General features: G+C 44.9%; 1 protein-coding gene across 6 annotated transcripts in view; it reads left to right on the top strand.

Annotated features, from left to right (window-relative positions):
* Positions 1 to 10,820: 10,820 nt before the first annotated feature.
* MOGAT1 (monoacylglycerol O-acyltransferase 1) overlaps positions 10,821 to 17,753 on the top strand; it is a 68,368-nt gene continuing 61,435 nt past the window's right edge. For 4 of the 6 annotated variants that reach the window (XR_007155252.1, XM_047873884.1, XM_047873882.1 and 1 more), the window contains exon 1: positions 10,821 to 10,953. Coding sequence is in view for 3 of the 6 variants with exons in the window: in XM_047873884.1 (XP_047729840.1) it covers positions 10,860 to 10,953 (94 nt within the window). In the remaining 3 variants the exon portion in view is untranslated. The remainder of the gene's footprint in view (positions 10,954 to 17,753) is intronic. The other 2 variants (XM_047873885.1, XM_047873886.1) reach the window with 2 other exon arrangements.

The raw sequence follows: 17,753 nt of genomic DNA, 5'->3' as shown, positions 1-17,753 counted from the left end.
CACGTAAATTGCGACAGTTAAACTCCCTAAATCCATATGCGTGGTATGAATAACGTGCAGGCTGAGAAAGGAGGCAACATTGGTGACAACGTGCTACGATTTGATAGGCAGTAGAATAGGCAGATTGCAAAGGCCCTCACGCCTCCAACCCACTATGGGCGGAGGACGCCAAACTAGTGGGAGGGGCACAAGGAGAGGCACGTCGGGGGCGGGGCCTGGAGGTGGAGCATCCTCTCCCGGGGGAGGTGAGAAGATGAGCGGGAGGGGTCTCTGACAGCCTACGGAGAAAAATGTGCAAATCCGAGCTGTGGGATCTGGAGAAACCCTCCGGCCGCAGTTTGGGCTTCAGTCTTCGCGCTTACGTACAGTCTCCCTTGTACTCTAGGTTTGAGCCTTGCAGCAGCCCTTTAAGACACAGGGTCTTAGAGACATTTTTAGAAAAGGAGACAAACTGATGGTTAGGCCGTGCTGTCTGCTGGCAGATACTGTGCTCAGTCCTCTGCCATCAGTAGCGGATTTCCACTTTATGACAACCCTAAATGTGATAGGCTGAATAGAGGCCCCCAAAGATATCAGGTCCTAACTCTTGGCCCCTGTAAATGTCACCTCATCTGGAAAGTATTTGCAGATTAAGGATTTGGGGATGGAGAGATTATCCTGGATTATCAGAATGGGCCCTAAATGCAATCACAGGCATCATTTGAAGACGGAGGCACAAGGACATTTGACAGAAACAGCAGAGGGGCCGGCAGTATAACCGTGAGAGCAGAGATTGTGATGATGCAGCCATGAGTCAAGGAATGCCAGCAGCCACCAGAAACAATGATGGACTCTCCCTTACCTCTGGAGCAGGCCTGGAGGGTCTACAGACACTTTGATTTTGGCCAAGTGAAACTGATTTTGGACTTCTGGCTTCCAACTGTGAGAGAATAAATTTGTTGTTTTAACCCACCAAGTTCATGGTTACTTGTTACAGGAAACTAATATACAAACATAGGCACCCATTATTCCCATTTTACAGATGGTGAGACTGAGGCACAAATGGAGTCACTCACCTCTCAAGGCAGAGCTGAGGCGTTTTCATGAGGGACACCTGCCTTTATCCTTTCTAGTATTTAGTGAGTGAGGCCTCCAAAGCCATTCAGGTGGGGGGCAGCAGGGAGTGGAACTTAGGCCTCTCTGACCACCATCAAGCAAGTTTTCACTATATTAGTTTCCCTCCGTGACTGCGGGCAATCCCTTCCCAGTGCCCAACATAACCGATTGGCAGAGGTCAATAGCAAACATCATGCCCAACAAAATCTTCTGCCAAATTGGTACTCAGCTCTCAATTAACAAATAAAGGACTTCATAAATTATTGCATGCTGACCTGCTCTCCTCTGGGAACCCCAAAGTGTTCTGTTGCCTCTGAACCTCACTTTCCTTATCTACGAAACAGGGATAATATACACCTTAGAGAATTATCCTAAGGATCAGAAATGCTCATAAATGATTAACATGCTTAAGTCCTAGACCCTAGAAGTAAGGCAGCTGTCACTATCATCTATCCTAGTCAGTTTCCTGTCTGTCTCAAACCACCAGGGGAATTCTGTTCTCATCTCCCTGTATCCCCCAATGCGTTCATCCTGCTTTTTCATCCTCTGTACCTTTGCTAGGACTGAATGTTTAGAGGATTCTAACGGAAAAGAGAAAACTAAAACACCAGTGTTCGTGACAGGTGCTCAGCTGACTGATAGGAAAGACACTTGGAAAACGAGAGTGTATATCACAAATTGTAGGGAGGTGCCTCTTTTGTCTAATTTTAAAGCCAGCTGAAGAGCAAGAATGAGATGGCAGCATTTCCTAGAAACAAAAGATGGGCTGGCCAATACACACACAAAAAGTCCTCCTTCCGTTGGAAATTAGGGAAATACAAGTTCAAATTATAATGAAATATTTTGTAATGTTTTATTTATTTTCAGAAAGTGAGCACGTGGGGGAGGGGCAGAGAGAGAGGGACACACAGAATCCCAAGCAGTCTCCCCAGCTGTCAGCCCAGAGCCCAACACAAGGCGTGAACTCATATACCGTGAGATCATGACTGGAGCCGAAATCAAGAGTTGGACACTCAACCAACGGAGCCACCCAGGTGCCCCATAGGGAAATACATTTTCACCCCTACCGGACTGATAAAAATGTGAAAGTCTGACCAAACTAAATGTTGGCAAGAATTGGAAGTATAAGCTTTGGAAAATAGGGCCTTACTTAGAAGAGTAGAACCTGTGCATACCCTACTGCCATTAAACTCCCAGGAATACTTCTCTGAGAAACTCTCACCCAGGTGCCCCAGGTGAGCAAATAAAAATGTTCAGTGTTACATTGTTCGGTGTAAAAAAAAAACCCCAAAACCAAAAAACCCAAACTGGAAACAAGACATTTGATCATTATTATTTTTTCCACTTTAGTCTCAAATATAATTCTTTTTTTTTAAGTTTACTTATTTTGAGAAAGAGAGAGTGCGCACACAGGCACAAGTGGGGAAGAGGCAGAGAGAAATAATCCCTACCAGGCTCCACACTCCATGCTGACCCTGATGCGGGGCTTGATCTCACAACTATGAGATCATGACCCGAGCAGAAATTCAACCAACTGAGCTACCCCCTTAATTTTTTTCTTAACAGTAGTTGTCTTTAGATGGTGACATTATTTCCTTCACTGTACCCTTTGTATTTAACAGAACTGTAATTGGCAAGTATATTTTTGTTATGAGGGGAAAAACTACAAGGTTCCTATAGAACACAGTCACGTGCAGTTCCTCTGCCTCCTCAGACATGTGTAGACAATCCAGTTCTTCCATTGCTACATGACAGGAGAGCCTGCGTAGATCTGGGCGAGCATGATTGTTTTTGCCTGTAAAATGTGTAACACCCAGTGAAAGTTTCTGAAATGATTGTGCCACTTTCCTGTTAGACTTATGGGTTGAGCAGCAACTGAGAAAGAGAAGCTATGAGGTCTGCAATCCTTCCCGCACTTAAAAATGCAGTATTATGCCTATGACATTTCACACTACAACAGCAGATAGTTTCAAGTGGTATGCCCAAAACAAACATTTGTCCATTCCCAGCCCTCAGTTTCCTCATCCATAAATTGGAGACAGAACCTCAGCGGATGGCTGTGAGGACAACGTATTTGGAAACAATTTGAAACCCGCCAAGCACCCTGTGAATATTAGATGTTTATACTCAAGGTAACAGCCCAGTGATCTGAGACTATAAATTTGCCCTGGCATTAAGCTTAGTAAAACTCAAGCTGATGCCTCCAGTAGGATGAGACAGCGCTGTAAGCTCAGGTTGTAGATGATACAATTTACCATAAGGGGCCTTGTTTTAATTGTGGTGCATCCCAAACTGGTTCTGTTCTGGCTAAAACCTTGTATGTCTTTCCTGTAAATTTCCAGGACACTAACCCCTTTGTAGGTTACCCTGAAACTTTTAGGACAAGATCAAAGCCCATCTTTCTTCTTGGGTTTCTACTGACAGATCTATCTAGAACCAAGAAGGCCTGCTAGACCTGCCCAGTCTAGCAGTTGATTGGCACTGACTTCCCAGCTGTCAAACCAGTGGTCATCTTAAATTGTATTTTAGAAACAAACTTGATAGACACTTTATATTATTGACCATCCCCTCATTCTAGAAATTCTCCTTTCTTAGTTTTCCTGACTCCAGATGCCTCTGTTTAGCTCCCTGGATTTTTCTACTAGCTCTCTGTGAGAGACAATACACTGTACTGGTGAGAGTTCTATAATAACAGATGCAAACCTTGCATTTACTGCTCACTGAGACCTTGAACCAAGTACTGATTATTGATGAGCCTCCGTTCCTTATAAAATGAAGGTGACAATAATGTGTCCATCACTGGCATACCATAGGATGGTTATGCAAATTTTTTTTTTAAATTTTTTTTTTTTCAACGTTTATTTATTTTTGGGACAGAGAGAGACAGAGCATGAACGGGGGAGGGGCAGAGAGAGAGGGAGACACAGAATCGGAAACAGGCTCCAGGCTCTGAGCCATCAGCCCAGAGCCCGACGCGGGGCTCGAACTCACAGACCGCGAGATCGTGACCTGGCTGAAGTCGGACGCTTAACCGACTGTGCCACCCAGGCGCCCCATGGTTATGCAAATTTTAAGAGCAGTAGTTCATGGTAGGGTTTAGCATGTGATAAATATTAACTCTCATGGCCTCCTGTACCTCGCACACTCCCCTTTCCCTTTCTTCAGTATAGGATTCCTTCCAGAGTTATGTCTGGTGATCTTCTCCCCAAACAGTCTCATTTCCACTACTATCTAAACACAGATGGCCCCCATTCTAACCTCCAGCCCATCTCTCTCTTCTGTGCACATTTCTTACCAACTTCTGAACATCTGCACCTGGGTGGCCAACAGGCTGGCATGTCATACTCAAAAACGGAACTTTCTCCTTACCCCTAAACTCTTCCTTCATGTGTTTCCTATCCTTTTCAAAGTCACCACCATCCACCAAGTTACCCAGGCCCAAAATACTTAAATTGACCTAAACTCCTTCATTTCTCTCTTCTAACTCATTATGATTGAGGAAACTTGGGTGAATCTGCCTAGGATGCCTTATTTCTCACAGCACAAGGTTAAACCTTTGTGTCACCATGTTAAAGCAACGGAACCCTGTATCTCATGCCAGTCTACCAGGGATAAGCACCTGATCCTACCTGGATCTTGGACTTGGGACCACAGGGAACCTGAGGAGGTCCATTTTATTTAATGGTGGAAGCAGCTAAGGTACGAGTCTGGAGCCATTGGTGGCCATGTTTCCCACCATTCAGAGAAAATAATCTGCAATGAGATAAAATGATACTGACACCAAGAGAACAGATAGTGGAGAGAAACCTAGAAGCATTTAAATGGTTGTTCTCAAGCCCCAGGTGTCTCCCTCCTCTTCCTGAAATTTGGTTGTTTAACTGCATGAAGTTCAGATGGCTTAAAGCATGAACGGTAGAGGGTTACACCTGAGACTCAAGAGGTCAGTAGATGCCCTATAATGCAGGGCCCAAAACTACATCAAAGAGTTTGGACTTTATCTTCAGAACAATGAGAGGAAACTCCAAGACTTTAAGCAGAGAAATAACACGATCAATGAAGTCTTCTGGAAAGACCACTTTGAGAACATTGTGTACACGGAATTAGGAGTGTTAGAGGGCAAAACTCAAGGCAGGGAGGTCAGGTAAGAGGCTGCAATAATCCAGGGGACCAATGATAGCAGCTAAGACTAGGGCAATTGCATGTGTTTGAAGAAAAAAAGTAATAACAATAGGCCAGCATAATCAACAGGTCATATACGAGTAGCCATAAACAACTAGAAAGATACAAACGTGAGTGCAAGACCATCCATTGGATTGGCCCTTCTTGGAACTGGAAGTCGTGGGCTGTGCTGTGCCACAACTCCAAATACATTGCTTTTGGACCCTGCCGACGGCCTCTTTCAAGACCTGACCCTGGCCCCAGGTGGGTAGCAGATCATTCCAGTCTCTTTCTCCTCATTCCTCCCTCACTTGGGTTGCTGGAACCTCATAGGTTTCCAGGCCAAGTGCAAACAGAAAGTGTGGGTGAGGGTCATGAGAAGAGAAATCACAATGGCTATAGAGCCTCACTATCTCAGGCAAGACTCCTGCATCTCTGCCCAGAGCACTGGGCAGATTGCTCAGATTAGTTGAGAGGGCGATAAGAATACAGAGAGTCTGGGGTGCCTGGGTGGTGCAGTCAGTTAAGCGTCCGACTTCAGCCAGGTCACCATCTCGCGGTCCGGGAGTTCGAGCCCCGCATCAGGCTCTGGGCTGATGGCTTGGAGCCTGGAGCCTGTTTCTGATTCTGTGTCTCCCTCTCTCTCTGCCCCTCCCCCGTTCATGCTCTGTCTCTCTCTGTCCCAAAAATAAATAAAAACGTTGAAAAAAAAAATTTTAGAATACAGAGGGTCCATAACAAATTTCTTTAACTTAGTTCAAAAGAGTGTTAAAAAACAGAACTTCCTGAAGAACATTCGACTGAAACTACCATAATGATGGCCTTCTATCAACTTTAACCAGATCTGGTCACTCCCAATGAATTATGGTAACCAGGATGTTTGAGTTTCATGGGTGTGTAGAGAGAGAGAGCGAGAGAGAGAGTGAGAGAGAGAATATTTACCTTTATGATGAATGCACCTTATGAAAACTGGAAAAGTGACCTTTCTCCTAAACTATCCCCTCTGAGAACTCTCAATCCAGGAAGAATACTATTTCCTTTTCAACTTAAAAACAGGAACATATTAACTTAGGTTACGGTAGAATGTCGTGTTATGGAAAAACATCATTCTCTTCCTGTTAGTAGAGATTAGCTGTCATGAAATGCACAGGAAAAAAAATAGAACAAGGAAGTGATGTTTAAGTTATTCATTTCCACGAGTAGGCTTTTGTAACCTATGAGGCAATCGGAACTATCATCTTCTTTTTTTTTTTTTAATTTTTTTTTCAACGTTTATTTATTTTTGGGACAGAGAGAGACAGAGCATGAACGGGGGAGGGGCAGAGAGAGAGGGAGACACAGAATCGGAAACAGGCTCCAGGTTCTGAGCCATCAGCCCAGAGCCTGATGCGGGGCTCGAACTCCCGGACCGCGAGATCGTGACCTGGCTGAAGTCGGACGCCTAACCGACTGCACCACCCAGGCGCCCCAGAACTGTCATCTTCTTAACTAGAGTTGAGGACTAGAAAGGGGAACCATCCTTGGTTGGTGGAATCAGATCTCCAAGCAGGACAGTGTTGATTTCTATTCACATGATCTCATCAAGACTTGCCACAGCAGAGGTGTCTGATATATTTTTGTTGAATTTTTAAAATTTTACGTATGTTTTATTCACTCGCATATACCCAATGCCAGGCCTACAGAATGTGGTTGATAAATATTTGTTGATCGAATAACTAATCCCAACCTAAACTATGACACACTTTGTCCTCTAATTCTTCTGCTCATTGTTCCATGACTTCTCTATTTCAATGACATTCCCTTCCTTCCTTGCAATATCATTTAAGGAACAGCTCAGGGGAGCCTGGGTGGCTCAGTTGGTTAGCGTCAGACTCTTGATGTAGGCTCAGATCATGATCCCAGGGTCAGGGGACTGAGCCCTACTTCGGGCTCCATGCTGAATGTGGAGCCTGCTTGGGATCTTCTCTCTCTCTATCCCTCTCCCATGCACTCTCTCTCTCTCTCTCTCTCTCTAAAATGAATAAAATTAGAAAAGAAAAAGCTCAGTATGGCAGTTATGTGCTCAGGCTCTGGAATCAGACAAACCTATTTTCTTTTCAGTGTTTTATTTATTCTTGAGAGAGAGACAGAGGGAGGGAGACACGGAATCCAAAGCAGAGTCCAGGCTCTGAGTTGTCAGCACAGAGCTCGACGACGGGCTCAAACTCACGAGCCGTGAGATCATGACCTGAACCGAAGTTGGACGCTCAACGGACTGAGCCACCCAGGCACCCCCAAGCCTATTTTCAAAACACAGCAACTTGGTTTTCTACTGCTTACTAGATGACCAATTAGTTTCACCTGTAGTCTCAGTTGGCACAGTGGTAAAAGACAATCGTACCTAAACCGGAGCGCTATTATTATGAGGTTTAAATCACACAACACCAAAAAGTATGGACACACTAGTTGCTAGGTGCTAACCACCCAGTAATGTTGACATTATATGGTTTTTTAAACTGCAACCCCATTCAAACTCTGTATTTTTCCGGATATTAAGATGCCCACCCCCCCCACACACACACAAATAGCCAAACAATCAGTAGTTTCCAACCTGGGTTTTGCAAACCCTCAGAGCTTCTGTAACTGTTTAATGTCAATTTCATTTTGCTAAAAATACAGCCACTTCGGGAAGGAGGGAGATGCTGAGAAGGTCACTTCTTTTCCACTTAGAGCAGATTCACTTGGATCTCTTCTGGAAGTCAGAGTTCTTTGAAGATTGAAAAAAACCTCCCCTGCTAAACTACAAGTTTGCAACCATTATCTCATACCACCTTGCTTCTCCTCCTCTGTTTTAGTATGGCTATGAAGAGAGCTGGGTCTATCCCTTGTCAGTAACTGGCTGGGTTATCCTGGGCAAATCCCTTAATTTCTCTGCTCTCAGCTCCCCATTCCATGAAACATGGGGTTAAGAAAGACAATGCTTACGGTTGGTGTTTTCATGTCAACTTCAGTTCCAGAAATCAACAAAACTCATAGAGAAGCATTGTTTTGAATAGCTCGATAAATGAAAACTTTCTCACCATTTAATTCCAGTAATCATTTGGCTACAATAACCTGGGGCATAATATATACACAAAGGAACGTGCTGAATACTGAATGAGTGATCTAATAGTTGCTTAAAATGGTGAGAGGCTGTTACACCAACTGAGCCCTGGTGGGGCCATGCTTTGCTGCAGTGTGTCGTGCTAGGCTACGACGGCTGTTTTCTACTAGCTGAGGGCCTGGGAAGGTGACAAAAACTCGACTCAGTACAGCTGATTAGGAGGACTTGTAGTAGCTGATTAGGACTACTTGATTAGCAGGAGTCTGGAGGCCTTGCGCTTCTCATTTACGAGGAAACTGTGAATTCAACTAATCAACCAATCCTACCATTTATTTTATCTTATTTAAATTTTTAATGTTTACTTATTTTTGAGAGAGAGAGAGAGAGCGCGCGAGCGCGCGTGAGCACAGGCGGGGGAGGGGCAGAGAGACAGGGAGTCAACAGAATCCGAAGCAGGCTCCAGGCTCCGCCCTGTCAGCACAGAGCCCAACGCGGGGCTCGAACCCACAGACCGCGAGATCTAGCCCGTACTTATTTTCAACCTTGTGCCTGGCAGAAGCCTTTTCATAAATAGCCAATGACAGAATGCTCTAATGCTCAGAGACCATGTCTTCGTTTACTTTGGTCATCAACACCAGGGCAAAGCAAGCACTCAGCAATCCTTTGTTCTATGTGACATTCATTTACTGAAGGGTTGGCTCTTCTCTCTAGGTTTGAGACAAAACTGTATTTGAAGCTGCTCCACTCTGCCAGCTGGGTGACATTGGGCCTGGATTTCCTTGAAATTCTTGAAAATGCTTCCCTTGAAAAGCTAATGCTTCTTTCACAGGATTGCTCTAGGATGCGTGAAGGGCTCCCCACAACGTCGGAGAGTGTTCTCATAGTATCCCCACTAGCACCGGGGGGAAGGTTCAGGGAAGAAGTCTAAATGAGAAGAAAGTGATTCCTCAACTAGGAGAAAAACAAAAACAAAAAACCCAAACCAGCAAGTTTTGTATTCATAAAGTCACAAACAACTCTGCACTACTTTGTAGTATTTGTTTCTTACCCAACTTTCCAGTAAAATGTTGATGGAGGAAGGGTCATGGTGGGGATGGCGAGTCAACTTTGTTGATTTGTCCTGTTGCAGATCTGTTCTAGCAATGACTGGACAGCCACTTGCCACTTGGAGTTGTCCCACTACACATTAACTAATATTTATAAAGAAAAGGGAGGGAGGGAGAGGGGGGTGGGTGATGGGCATTGAGGAGGGCACCTGTTGAGATGAGCACTGGGTGTTGTATGGAAACCAATTTGGCAATACATTTCATATAAATTTCAGATCCTCACAAGGATTAGGCAATTATTGAGAACCTATCCATTTAATGCATCGAACTGAAACCCTTCAGCGGCAAGTTTCAGCGGCAAGACTTGAACCCTAAACACAGCCTTGGAAGGATCTGGCCTTTGGCTGCCATTTTTGCCTCATTCCACCCTAATCTCCCTGTTACCTGAGCTTCCACTATATTAGTTTTGAGTTTCAGCTCCAGGACCTTTGCACATGCTTCTTCGCCTGGACGACCCCCTCAGTTAACTAGATCCACCTTTATAGCTCCAGTCAAGGTCACTTGTTCAGTGACTTCCCTGACCTCCAGTCTAAGTCCTAGAACCTTCCTTCAGTCATTCGCAGTAGGGTTTCACTTTGCAGTTGTACACTCAATTGTGTGGTTATTTTGCTTAATGTTTGTCTCTGCCCATAATCCATGCTCTCTGAGAGCAGAATGAATGCGCGACTGGGTTACCAGGTGTATACGCAGGGACACAATGGTTCCTGGCATGTGGTAGATATTCAGTCAATATCTGTTGAATAAATGATTAAGCGAAAGGTTTCCAGGACTAGTGTAGAGATCTGAGTACCCAAGTGAGGAGACCAAATCCCTGTTCCCTTCTCCCCGCCCCCCCCCCTTTCCTCGGGGCTTATGGGGGTGGTGGAGGGGATACAGACCAGTAAACACAAGAGTACCCTGCGACCACAGAAGCTACGTCCCGCACCTTCTTCCTTGAACCAACACTTCCCCAGCCTCAGAGAGTTCGGAGGAAGGGGTGGGTTTAAGGGCGGATGCTGAAGGTGATCGATCAGCCGAACAATAGATCCCGGTGGAGATCCCAGGTCCTCCGCAAGGCTGCCGGAGCCCACGCTGCCGAGCTCCGATGGGCGGCCAGCTGACCCCTCTGGCCACCCCTAGTGCCCAAAGCGGCGCGCTGTCCCCAGCGCCGCTGCGCGCCAGCCAATGCGCCCCGGGCGCGCCAGCTGCACTGGGGCCCGGGCGCGCGCGATTGGCAGCCCCCAGCCTCAGCCCTCGCGCCCCACCCCCGGACGAAGTTCTGCCCACGCCTGCTCCGCGGCCTCCGCCCGTCCCCCTCTTTCCGCCCCCGGGGGTGTCCGGCGCGGGGCCCGGATCCGGCCGCACGCTCCTCCCACGCGCCGCGGAGCCACCAGGTTCGAAGCGCCCGCGGTCGGCGCAGTCCCCTCCCGCGCGGGACCATGAAGGTCGAGTTTGCGCCGCTGAACATCCCGCTGGCGCGGCGGCTGCAGACGGCCGCGGTGCTGCAGTGGGTCCTGTCCTTCCTCCTGCTCGGTAAGGACCCCGCGCGCCCCCGGCCGCGCGAGACCCAGGCCAGACGCCGCAGTGCGGGGGGCTCCGTTTCCTCCCTCGCTGCCAGTCCTTGGCCAAGGACGGAGCTGAGATTGCAGCCCTTCTTCCGCCTGAGCCAGAGCAAACAGGTCAAGGAGGGAGTTCGAGCTAACTTGGGACTCTCCTTTTTAGTTTCTCTCCCCGTGTGAACCTCGTAGCGAACGAACGACTATTTGCCAACTGTTTTAACCTGTGCTTTTTTTGTCTTTTTGATTGAGGCGTAGCTTACCTACCATAAAAGGCAAAGATGATAGGCATACAGATGAATTTTGGCAAATGGACATACCCAAATATAACCAGGACCCAATCCAGCCATGGAACATTGCACTGTAGCCCCTCAGAAGTTGCTCAACTCTTTTCTGGAACTGTCGATTCGTAAAAGGAAAACCAGTGCCCGATTATTTACAGCCTGATTCCTTCCTCTTCCCACCCTCGTGACCAACTGCCTTGTTGACTTTTCTGTGTTTAAGGTCATCCGGGTGCAGAAAGGCACCTTTCTACTAGATAGACTGGGTTGAGTTGGGTTGGGTGGCTTTTGTATGTAAATAACTCGACCCAAGGGGTTCTAGTGGGTTCCCAAGTTGATCCCATCTGGAAAGGGCACGTGAGGCAGTCGCTAGATAGAGCAGGGTGGCTTACCTGAGCCCCTTTTTCTCCCCTGGATGTTTGTCCAGCGATTGGAGTAGATGGGGGCTGGTATGAGAGGAGGGAGGAATTATGGAGAACGTGCGCTCTTCTGAAGGCTAACGTCACTTGTGTGCTGTAAGGAGCTGACAGGCTGTACGTTGAGGCCGCAGTACGATCAGTAATAATAAGCCCACTGCACTGTTGACGTCTACACTTTTGAAATGGTTTCACAGTTTTGAATGCCTAGCTCAGTGGTTCTCGACCCTGGTTGCACCCGAGAAACACTGGAAGAGCTTGTAAAAAAAAAAAAACCGCAGACACCCAGGCTCTATCCCCAGAACGTCTTAATTCATTTGTTACAGAACGGAGCCCACGCGGCAGTATGTGTGTGTCTCTGTAAATATGTAACCGTGTGTGCGCATATACGCACACAGATGCTCCACGTGACTCTGCTGTACAGCTAGGGTTTCCTGAAAAAGGAACTTCAAAACATTAGCTCATGAAGTCCTCGCAGGCCAAACGGAGACAGGGGTGGTAGCATGATACTCCATTTTGCGCTGAACCATCGAGGTAACAACAAACACATTAGGGCATAGTACGTTCCAGATCCCGTTCTAAGCACCCTACACTATTAACCGTTCGGCCTTCACCACGACCCTGTGAGGTAAAGGACTGTTCATTTCTGCCCTCGTTGGACAGATGAGGAAACGAAGAGGTGAAGTAAATTGTTCAAGGTCACGCACAGTGGGAGGTGGAGGAGCTGGATGGAAACCTAAGTGTTCTACCCAGAGTCCCTGCCTTAACCACTCTGCTGCCCACATGTATGGCTTGAACTTGGAGACGATCTTCCCTGCTGGTCAGTCAGCTCCTCTCTGGTAGCCCGTTGTCCTTTTCTCGTGTTTGTCATTGCTCGTGTCTGTGTATGTCTGCGGTTACTCGAGAAAGGTCCGCATTGTCATCCTTGTCCACCGGCTCAGTGCGGGAGCACTCAGCACGTGCTGAGCCCACGGAAGGCATGAAACAAATACTTGTTGAATGACTGTCTCACTCTGTCACCCAGAAGGGAAGCTATCCGCCCCATGGGTCGCTAGTTGTATTAACCCATGTCACCCTCACAGCAGCCCTGCGAGGTAGGAGCTACCCCTGCACTCATCTTACAGAGGAAGGAGCTCAGAGGTGAAGTTGCTCAAGGTCACATGGCTCCACATAGCGGGCGGAGCCACAGGTGTTAAATGTGCGTGGACTAGTGACTTAGGCATGACCAATGATTCCTAATCTGAGTCGGACTGGACTGACTTGCAGACCATTTAAATGTCTGCATAGACAGACCATAAAAAGTCATTGCGCGCATTTGACTTCTGTGTTATGTATTTTGATAATTTTATTTGGAAAAATTTCAAACATACAAAAAATAGAAGTGTGTGAACTCTCATTTACCCATTACCTGGATTTATGATTATTTTGACAATTTGCTGTATTCGTTTCGTCAATTGTTTTGCAAAAACGTTTTAAGACAAAGCACGTTGTTACATTTTAATCCTAAATATTTTAGTACGGAGATATAGAATTAAGTATCTTTTTTACATAATCAGAGTACATACGTGGCATAATAATTGTTTAAAATCATTTAAAAATTTTTTCAGTTTATTTATTTATTTTGAGAGAGACAGAAACAGGATGAGTAGGGGAGGGGCAGAGAGAGAGGGAGAGAGAGAGAACCCTGAGCAGGCTCCACACTGCCAGTGCAGAGCCCGATGAGGGGCTTGAACTCATGAACCGTGAGATCGTGACTTGAGGCGAAACTGAGAGATGCTTAACCGACTGAGTCACCCAGGCAATCCTGCTTAAAATCATTTAAACTAAGTTCATATTTTCTGAACTGTGTCAAAAATACACTTTGGTGATATATCTGAACAAGGTTCTCAACAAGACCTTTGTATTGCATTTGGTTTTGCTTTTTGTTTTTTTATTTTTTTTTCTTTAATGTTTATTTATTTTTGAGAGAGAGAGAGAGTGTGAGTAGGGGAGGGTCAGACAGAGGGAGACACAGACCGCAAAGAGGGCTCCAGGCTCCGATCTGTCAGCACAGAGCCTGATGCGGGGCCTGAACCCACGAACTGCAAGACCGTGACCTGAGCCGAAGTTGAACGCTTAACTGGCTGAGCCACCCAGATGCTCCTGCATTTGGTTTTTACATGTCGTTTAATTTAGAACAGTGTTCCCTATTTGTTTTCTTGTCGTGAAGCACTAAGGAAACCAGGTTATCTGTCCTGCAAGATGTAGCCCTGACTGCTTTTTTGTGGTGGTAACTTGTTCCTCAGTCTCCTATATTTCTTCGACAGTGAGAGTTAGAGCTAAAGCTTGATTAGATGTAGATGAAACCTTTGTGTCAAGGCCTCTTCCCAGGTACTGCTCTGTGCTTCACATTCCGTCAGGATGCACAGAATGTCTAGTTGTCCCATTAGTTGTGTCTAAGAGTGGTCAGTGGGTCCAAATAGGAAGTCATCTGAGGGCTGACCGGTCATTGACATGTGCAAATGAAAGTTCTCTGTTGATCATTGCCATGCCACCTAGTGACATAAGTCTCCATTAATGATGCTCGCTTGAATGAACTGTTCTATGGGGGACTGCAAAATGGCGGTGTTTTTATTCTGTCATTTATTCATCATAGCTAGAATTCATGCAACGAATAATTTCACCCCATCAGCTAGGGCTGTTTGACTACCCTACAATTCAATTCTTACTGGAAAAGGTAGGGTAAGAGCTTACTTATTTCCTTCCATTTAATTGTCAATTTTGAAGTAAGGAGTTGATGTTGTAGGTACTTTCAGTGTTGGCGAGAGTTTTTTTTTTTTTAACGTTTTATTTAGTTTTGAGAGACAGAGACAGAGCGTGAGTGGGGGAGGAACAGAGAGAGAGGGAGACACAGAATCTGAAGCAGACTCCAGGCTCTGAGCTGTTAGCACAAAGCCCGACGCGGGGCTTGAACCTATGGACCAGATCATGACCTGAGCCGAAGATGGATGCTTAATCGACTGAATCACCCAGGCACCCCAACAAGAGGGTTTTTATTAGGTATATCTTCAGCTCTCTAAATCAAAGTCTTGGAAGGCATTTTTCTTTCCAGGAAATGAGTTTAAGCTATTAGCCCTTGAAATATGAAATCATGAAATCAAACATCTTTTCCTTGAGATAAATGTTAAACACCTGTCATCCAATCTTACAACATTGTATTAGGTTTTGGTGTATGACATAATGATTTGATGCATGTATACATTGCAAAATGATTACCGTAATAAGTTTAGTTAACATCTGTCACCACCCATAGTTACAAATAATTTTCCTTGTGATGAGAACCTTTAAGACTTACCCTCTTAGCAGCTTTCAAATACAATACAATATTGTTGATTCTAGTCACCAGGCTGTGCATTACATCCCCCGGATTTATTTATCTTCTAACTGGAAGTTTGTATCTTTTGACCCCCTTTGTTCATTTTGCCCACCCCTCCACCCCCCTGCCTCTGGCAACCGCCAATCTGTTCTCTGTACCTATGAATTAGGTGCTTTTGGTTTGTTTTCTTTTTAAGATACACACACAAGTGAGGTCATATAGTATTGATCTTTCTGTCACTTAGTCCACATAGCATAATACCCTCAAGGTCCATCACAATGGCAGTATTTCCTTCTTCTTTTTTTAATTTTTAAAGTTTACTTATTTATTTTGAGAGAGAGAGGGAGAGAGTGAGCAGAGGAGGGGCAGAGGAGGGACCGAGGGGGACAGCGGATCTGAAGTGGGCTCCATGACAACAGCAGAGAGAAACCTGATGTGGGGCTTGAACTCATGAACTGTGAGATCATGACCTGAGCCGAAGTCGGACACTTAACTGACTGAGCCACCCAGGCTCCCCTCATTTGTCTATCTTCATGCCAGTACAATGCTGTTGTGATTACTGTGGCTTTATAATACTTTGTGGAGTCTGATCTCGTTAGCCCTGAAACCTTGGTCCTTTTTTGAAAGAGTTGTTTTGATTATCATAGATTCTTTGTGTTTCCATATGCACCTGAGAATCAGCTTGTCAGTTTCCACACACACACACACACACACACACACACACACACACACACACACCTTCTGCGATTTTCATTGGGATTGATTTTTGATTGAGATTAGTCTATAGGTTAATTTGGAGAGAATTGATATCTCAAAAGTATTGAGTCCTCCACTGTGTGATATTATTTATATCAGAAGTTTTTAAACTTTAGACCGTATTTTTTGAATATTTATTTATTTTGAGAGGAAGAGAGAGAGAGAGAGAGAGAGAGAGAGAGAGCATGAGCGGAAGAGGGACAGAGAGAGAGAGAGGGAATTCCAAGCAGGCTCCTTGCTGTCAGCATGAAGCCTGACGTGGGGCTTAATCCCATAAACTGCAAGATCCTGACCTGAGCAGAAATCAAGAGTCAGACACTCAACCAACTGAGCCACCCAGGTGCCCCTAAACTTTAGAGCATATTTAAGATTCCCTTGGGCATTTTTGTTAAAATGCAGATTACTCAGAGACTTTGATTCTGTAGGTCTCAGGAAGGGCCATTCACTTTTTAAAACTTTGTATTTTGAGGTAATTCCAGAAATAATAATTCTAGAAAATAAAAATTCTAGAAAGTTATAAAAATTCCAATATTCCTTTATCCCATTCCCCAATGTAACATTTTACCATGTTTTTTTCTTTCTCTGTCCCTATCTCTCTTTCTACACACACACACACACACACACACACACACACACACACACACACACACACACATACACAGACACAGTTATTATTTTTTTTAACTATTTAAGGGTAAGCTACAGATATGCTTTCTCTTTATCCTTGAGTCCTTTAGTGTACATTTTCTAAAACCAAAGACATTCTCTTACATAACCGCAGTACAATTATCCAAATGAGAAGAATTAACAGTGATGCAGTTCAATGATCTAATCCATACATAGACGCTATTCACCTTCCAGTAGCTGCCCCACAAATGTCCTTTATAGCAAAGGAACCCACATGTTGTATTTAGTTATGCCTCTCTTTTCTTACAGTTTTCAGTTTGTGGCTATGCAAAGTAGTTCTGTTTATTTTGTCCTTTAGCTTGTAAACATTTCAGAAATATTAAGAACATGGGACTAATTGTACCTGGATCCTTGTAATTTATTTGCCTTTATTAAATGAAGAAGTAGGTCCAATAATGAATGAATTTACTTAGAAATTTTTTTTAACGTTTATTCAGTTTTGAGAGGCAGAAACAGAGTGTGAGCTGGGGAGGGGCAGAGAGAGAGGGAGACACAGAATCCGAAGCAGGTTCCAGGCTCCGAGCTGTCAGCACGGGGCCCAATGCGGGGCTTGAACTCACGGACTGCGAGATTGTGACCTGAGCCAAAGTCGGCCGCTTAACCGACTGAGCCACCCAGGCGCCCCTGAATTTGCTTTTAAATAAGAAAAATGCAGTTTCCTCTCCATAAAACTTTTTAAAAGCATTGGGGAGCGGACCCACATTCGAGGAATACTGAGCTGCAAAATTCTGCAGAGGGGTCTGAGATTTGTCTTTTAGTATCACCCTAAGAAACTCTGGGGGGTAAGTGCTCTTAAAATAGGAATTTTAAAAATCAGAAGAATGTTATGCTTCCATTCTTATAATCAACAGATGACTCTGATTGTGTTTTGAAATACAATGCCTCGGGAACAGGAAAAGAAAAGAATGTGCCCGCTGGACTCTGAATTCCATTTTCGTTCCCCATCCTCTGTTACATGGTTAAAATAAGTATGGAAACAATTTCCATAGGGGAAAAATGAAAACTTCTTGGATACAAATAGGAAGGCTACATATACAAATTAAATATTTTCAATTATTTCTTAATACTGGTCACTATTAAAACCCAAGTAAACCAACCTCAATAGTTTTTGTAATATTTTTCTGATGCTGTTTGCTCATGGAAATTTAATAGAATCATGTTCACGATGAGACTATTGTTACTTAAGTAGATTTGTTCTTCAGTTTTGTGTAGTTTTTTTTTTCTTTTCTTTCTAGTGGAGCCGTTTTATTTCTTTTTTTTTCTTTTAACTTTTTTTAATGTT

This window comes from Prionailurus viverrinus, chromosome C1 (genome assembly GCF_022837055.1).
Source record: "Prionailurus viverrinus isolate Anna chromosome C1, UM_Priviv_1.0, whole genome shotgun sequence".
Lineage (NCBI taxonomy): Eukaryota > Metazoa > Chordata > Mammalia > Carnivora > Felidae > Prionailurus > Prionailurus viverrinus.
This window is presented reverse-complemented; position numbering and strand designations above follow the sequence as displayed.